This window comes from Macrobrachium rosenbergii, chromosome 3, assembly GCF_040412425.1.
Source record: "Macrobrachium rosenbergii isolate ZJJX-2024 chromosome 3, ASM4041242v1, whole genome shotgun sequence".
In the NCBI taxonomy this organism is placed as follows: domain Eukaryota; kingdom Metazoa; phylum Arthropoda; class Malacostraca; order Decapoda; family Palaemonidae; genus Macrobrachium; species Macrobrachium rosenbergii.
Genome location: NC_089743.1, coordinates 80,544,632 through 80,551,014, shown reverse-complemented (window position 1 = coordinate 80,551,014; position 6,383 = coordinate 80,544,632). Strand labels below are relative to the sequence as shown.

Sequence of the window (6,383 nt, the reverse complement as noted above, 5' to 3'; positions counted from 1 at the left end):
ATCGCAGTGCATTATATCCCTCTGGACACTCACTCTCACCATTCAGGCATCTGCCCAGGTTCGTGGGTTTTGTATAAACTTGCGTTGCGAAGCGCTCCTCTTGTTGCCCGACGAGGACATCAAGGAAGGGGAGACGAAGATCACGGCAATGTTCGATGGTAAAGTTGAGGCTACTGTGTTGTGGAAGGCTTGTCGTAGGTGTTCTATTTCTTCCACCGTGCTGGCGCTTATGAAGGTGTCATCAATTTACCGGACATATATCGACGGTTTCTCGATGGCGGGGAATACCCGACGTTCCACTGCATCCATGTAGAAATTTGGGAAAAATACTCCGAGGGAAGAAACCATCGCTACACCATCTTTTTGTATATATGGCCTCTGTGGGTGCAGAAAGGGACCTTTTTTGTACAAATTTCGGAGGGCATGCTCGGGGATGTTTAATGGGGGCATGGAGTCGTCTCTATATACACGATCGAGAATTATCAGGATAGTTTCATCCACGGGGACGTTCGTGAAGAAGGACTCCACGTCCATCGATGCAATAACTCCTCCCGGGCGTGTCGCTTTCAGGGCTTCTATAAACTCGGCAGAGGACTTCAAACTGTGGTCGTCTGGAACGTAAGGAATCAAAATAGCATTCCATTTCTTCGCGAGCTGGTGCGTAGGGGCAGGAATCTGGCTAATAATGGGGCGTAACGGGTTCTCTGGTTTATGGGTTTTGACGTTCCCGCATGTGTAGCCACGGTCGTAGTCCCCTATGATCAGCAGCAGGTGAAGGGCGTTGGAAGCTGCATTGACATTCTCGATGTTCCTATTAGACTCCCGCTTAATGTCATCTACCGGGTTCTTAGTGATTCTCTGAAATTTGCTGCTGTCTGCCAGTATCTCATCCAACTTGTGGTGGTCTTCTTCAGTGCGGATATCCTTAATTTCACCTGCACATCAAAAAATGACTCGCGGGCTGCTCTATGAGTACGAGCCCGTGCTGGCATAAAGCCAGCTTAATCAAAAACAACAACAAACCATTCCAACTAGAACAAGCCCACCCTTCCTTGAGAATGAACCCACGATATGGCTAGAAACGTTGGAATTCCACTACTCCCTTAGGAACACGACGGAGGTGGTTCCTAAATTTAGTGCGAGTACCAAAAACTCTACGGCGACCACACGCCAATTTTAACTTCGTACATGATATGATAATATTAAAACTAACCTACAAAAAACCATTTCCTTACCCAGACTATGAACATCGGCCAATTGTTAGCAAATATCAGCCCTGATAAGAAGAAAATAATAAGAATTAAAAAGACCACATATAAAATCAATTCCAATGATGCTGCCATTCTCTTTAACAAGACTTGCTTGAAATAATAATAATAATAATAATAATAATAATAATAATAACACAGAGTACTATGGGTAATTTGTAGGATCTTTTCGATTCACAGCAGTTGCCACGGTCTTTTATTTCTCATCAACTCCTTTTGTTTCCTCCTGGCCAACTCTCTAAGTTCTTATATTTTGAGGCACTTCTCTTAATTTTCCATAAGCTTCAATCCCTGATTTGCTTATATTTTATAACTATGTGTAACACAGTACTTTAAAAGAAGTTACAAAAAAATAATTTTCAGATAAAAAGTGCCACAAGTACCCTTTCATGTTATTAATGATTTTCACAAAGTCAGTAGCAAAGAAGTTTTTAAGAGTGGAAATATAAAATATGATTTCCTTGTAGTTTAACCAAATTACTGAGTTACAATTCCTTTCTTTCTTACAGATCACTCGAACACGCCCCGCAGTTCTTCATTAGAGCTGTGGGTAGAGCTCTCAGCTAGCATGCTGTTGGCCCAGCGTTCAACTCTCCAACTGGCCAATGAAGAATTCCAAGAATTTACTTCTGGTGATAGAAATTCATTTTTCCTCATAATGTGGTTCAGATTCCACAATAAGCTGTAGGTCTCATTGCTAGGTAACCAGTTGGTTCTTAGCCACGAAAAATAAATCTAATCCTTCAGGCCAGCCCTAGGAGAGCTGTTAATCAGCTCAGTGGTCTGGTTAAACTAAGATATATTTAACTTTTTCGAACACACCCCTGTTAATAAATATACAATTTATCTAATAACTCGAAGCTCTTTAAAAATGTAAACGCCAATTATTGACAGTGATTATGACAATCTCCTTAATGACTTCAAAACTTGACAAGTGCTGCTTGCTGAGGTTTAAGACATTCACATAAAATATGTGTTTTTTAAACTGCAATCTGCAGTTAATTGGGTCATGAAGGCTCTTCATCAAAATTAAGTCCATGGGTCAAATGCGTGTGACCTATTCAATGCTTATATAGAATGGCTTCAATCTAGCAGTTTTTTCACGATCTCTGATGATTTTGATATTTTATCATGAAAGTCCTCAGTTCCTTAACATTACCTGTTTGGCAACACCAGTCCCAAACTGGAATGTAAGCAATGAAATACCTCCTAATTTTTAAATAATGAATTTAAAAATTGTTTATTGATTGATTGAATTTAGAATTTAGGCCAAAGGCCAAGCACTGGGACCTATGAGGTCATTCAGCGCTGAAAGGGAAATTGACAGTACAAGGTTTGAAAGGTGTAACAGGAGGAAAACCTCACAGTTGCACCATGAATCAGTTGTTAGGAGAGGGTGGAAAGTAAGATGGAAGAAAGAGAGCATGAAAGGAGGTACAGTAAAAGGAACGAAAGGGGTTGAAGCTAGGGGCCAAAGGGATGCTGCAAAGAACCTTAAGTAATGCCTACAGTGCACTGCATGAGGTGCACTGACGGCACTAACCCCATACGGGATAAAAATTTTTTAGCATCACAGGAAGATTTAAAATTTAAATTCTATTGTCCCAATTGTATTTATTATAAATACCAAGTTATTATTGTCATCAGTATGATTTAACTGCTGATAGCTAAATGTTAGTGGTGGTTACAGCAATTTTAATTTTCTTGTGTACTATAAATATACCTCTACTCTTAAATACTTATCATCATGACAAAGTAGCTAGGAAATATTTGCTGATTGATGAAACTTCTTTACATTTATCAACTTGGGTTGGAAATGGAATATAAACTTTAGGCCATAAGCCAAGAGCTTGGATCTATGAGGTCACTCACCACTGAAAGCAATGTAGAAATTGTTAGAAGATGGAAAGTAAAATGGAAGAAAGAGAATATGAACAGAGGTTTAGTAAAAGGAATGAAAGGGATTGCAGCTTGGAGCCTAAGGGACGCTGCAAAGAACCTTAACTAATGCCTACAGTGGACTGTATGAGAAGCACTGACAGCACTAACCCCACTCCAAGAGGATCACCTTTGGCTCATATATCTGAAGACTGTTTGCATTCCTCTGAATTATACGTGAATATTTGTCGAATGTACTGAGCAAGGTTCGTAAGGTTTTTATAATTCACAAGTTATTAATTAAATTAATTGAGTTTTATTTATGGTATTTCATTTTTGCATTTAGTCTATTCTACCTTCCTTGTTGTCTTGTTAAGTTGCTCTTTTTATCTTTTATTTGAAAATTTTCTATAAACTTATTTAAAATGTATGTATGTTTTCCTTAATCGCAAACGATTGATTTTTTCAGTATTGCTGCCAAAAATTTCACTATGTATCTTTGCCTATTGTACTGTGGTTTGAGCCTTTGTTGTGGAAGTAATTTAAATCATCTTGTTCTTACCTTTCCTTGTTGAGGAAGACCCAAATTTTTAATCAGCTTAGCTTCTAGTGTTAGTTTTCCTGTACTGTCTGCCCTGTCTAGCGGAACCAATCATTTTGGTTTCCCCTCATCAGGGGTAATGTTGCGAATTCCTCACCCTAACTTTCTATCTACAGTTGAAGGTCCTCATTTTCGGTGGTCACCTTGGAAAGTACTCCCTTTTACAAGGTCTGTTTCTGTGCCCAGTTTTCTCCTTACAGGCTTTTTAGACAGGACCTCGCAATTTTGTCAGATCCTCTTTTTAAAAAAAAAAAAGGGTACTGTTGTCATCGTGTCTGCTATTAGGCAGAAAGTATTTTCTTAATACAAGCCTATTCAGGTTCAATCCTAAGGTCATGATCTTAGACGGTGACCACTTACATTATTTTCATTACATGAATCTAGAGGACCTTACTAATGTTCAAGGTAGAATTCTCCTAGTTTTCAATATCTCTGTTTTAAGTCTTTATTAGCATAAGAATGATGTTTATTTCTCTGTTATTATTTCACCGGCTGACACGGGACCCTGATCCAGAAACAGGATTTTGACAAAGGAAAAATCTATTTCTGGGGAGGAGCCCGTGTCACCTGGTGACCCACCCCTGTTTTTCATTCTCTCCCTCCCATGATAAACATCATTCTAGTGGGGTGGGTGCTAACATGGAATGCGGCTAGTGTTGCCTTGTGTACAGTCCGCGAGTAGTGCATGGGCTTGTATCGGCACCTCTCTCGTTGGGACTTTTGACATTGGGAATCTTTATAAGGCAGGGTCCCGTGATTGTGACAATCTCACCCTTTACCATATACGACTCCATTTCTTGAGCTCGCTCTGGGGTAGTAACCCCAGCTTTACATTTAGCTTCTCTGTGGTATCTAGTAAAGCAGAATTACCTAGAAATAATGCTGAAATGGATTATTTCACCAGGTGACACGGGCCCCTCCCCAGAAATAGATTTTTTCCTTTGTCAAAATCCTTTTTATCAGTGACTGAAAGACTTAATCTCCCATTTTGTTATGAGTGCAGTTGTCTTAATTTCATAGTTAGGTTTTATTTTTGGGTTGACAGACAGACCACCACCACTGCAAACATAACTAGTTTGTTCCCCATAGTGTCTTGAGTTCCACTTTGTCTTTTATCCATTTCCATTCAGGTTATTTGAATTTTTAAGTTTTCTTCATCGTCATCTTTAGTAGACAATGTTTTAATGGGATTAGGTTTTACAGATATCATTATTCTTTAACTTCCATTTGCTGTATTTTTTACAAGCTTTTATTTAACATGACTTCTGCATCTGTCTGTTTGTTTGGGTCAAATCTTGTAACTCAATTTTTTACATGTTCCCTTTGTCTGATGGACTTTGAATTTTGCATGGTTACTCAATCCCAGCGACAATACAACCTTACATGATCAGTAGGTCAGCAGTGACCTCTAGTGACCCTACAGTGACCTCTCCCAGTGTCTCAGGATTTGTAAGAAACTCTTCAGATTTTTCACAACTTCTTTGACTCAGTAGAATCTATCTACTATATAACCCGTCCCCTTCCCTCTTCCATCCCCGCCCGATAACATGATCAAGTGTTAATTTAGCTGTGTCCTCCCCCTCCCCTTCCCACCCCGCTTCCAAAGCACACAATATTTAGCTGTGTCCTTCTCCTCCCCTTCCCTCTTCCATCCCCTCCCCTTCAAAATATGTGATCAAGTGTTAATTTAGCTGTATCCTCCCCTTCCCTCTTCCATCCCCTCCACTTCCACCTTCCCTTTCTCTCCCCTTCCTTCTGGAGCATACGATCAAGCGTTAATTTAGCTGTCCTTCCCTTTCCCTTCCCCTCCTCTTTCCCTCCCCCTCACCTACCTTCACCCCTCTCCTCTCTTCCCTCCCCCTCCCCCATATACGGATATCAATTTCGTTAACTACAATCATAAATCGATTACAATTTCTGTCAAACTAAAAGTGTAAAATAAAAAAATATACACAGTTTTTTTAAAACACACTTTTACTAAAATGCACCAAAAAGTAAAAAATTATTTTTTGAGATACACCAGGATTTTCTTACCATTAATCACATCTACAAAAATGAAAGTGTGGGCCCCAAACATGGAAGGAAATGCTACAAAAAGAGAAATATATTTTTTTATTTCTTGTAGCATTTCCTTCCAAGCTTTTATTCTGGTAGACATGATTAACTGCCAGAAAATCCTGGTGTGTCTAAAAAAATTATTTTGTACATTTTAATAAAAGCATGTTTAAAAACATTTTTTATTTATTTTGCCTCATTCTTCTGTTTTCCATTTATACTTCAAGTTAAATGTTTTTTGGTATGTAAACGTTTTTCTGGGGATTGTCCTCTTAACTTCATTTGCCATTTAGCCCCTCTAGCATACATAGCAGTTCTGTACATTAGTAATTTTAGTTCTGTACCACCAGTATAAAAGAGATCTTAGATTTGTCATTGTATTCAATGCCAAAATTTATGAATCTGAGTTGTTGCAACTCCAGAATGCGTAATGAAGTTCCAATCTAGATACAGAAAATACTTCAATAGCACCCAAATCAGCAGCTATTATGGCCAGATCAAAATCCACCATTCCAGTCACTATTTAACATCTCTATAACCCCTCATCTTTAATAAATGGTGTAGAGTAATGAGCTTCTACC

General features: G+C 38.9%; 1 protein-coding gene across 1 annotated transcript; it reads right to left on the bottom strand.

The window, feature by feature from the left end:
* Positions 1-246: 246 nt before the first annotated feature.
* LOC136851614 (uncharacterized) lies at positions 247-5,616 on the bottom strand. The gene is made up of 2 exons (XM_067125994.1): positions 5,580-5,616; positions 247-935 (listed from the first exon to the last, which is right to left on the bottom strand). Exons 1-2 carry the CDS (start codon positions 5,614-5,616, stop codon positions 247-249), a joined length of 726 nt encoding a protein of 241 aa, XP_066982095.1.
* Between the last annotated feature and the right edge of the window lie 767 nt (positions 5,617-6,383).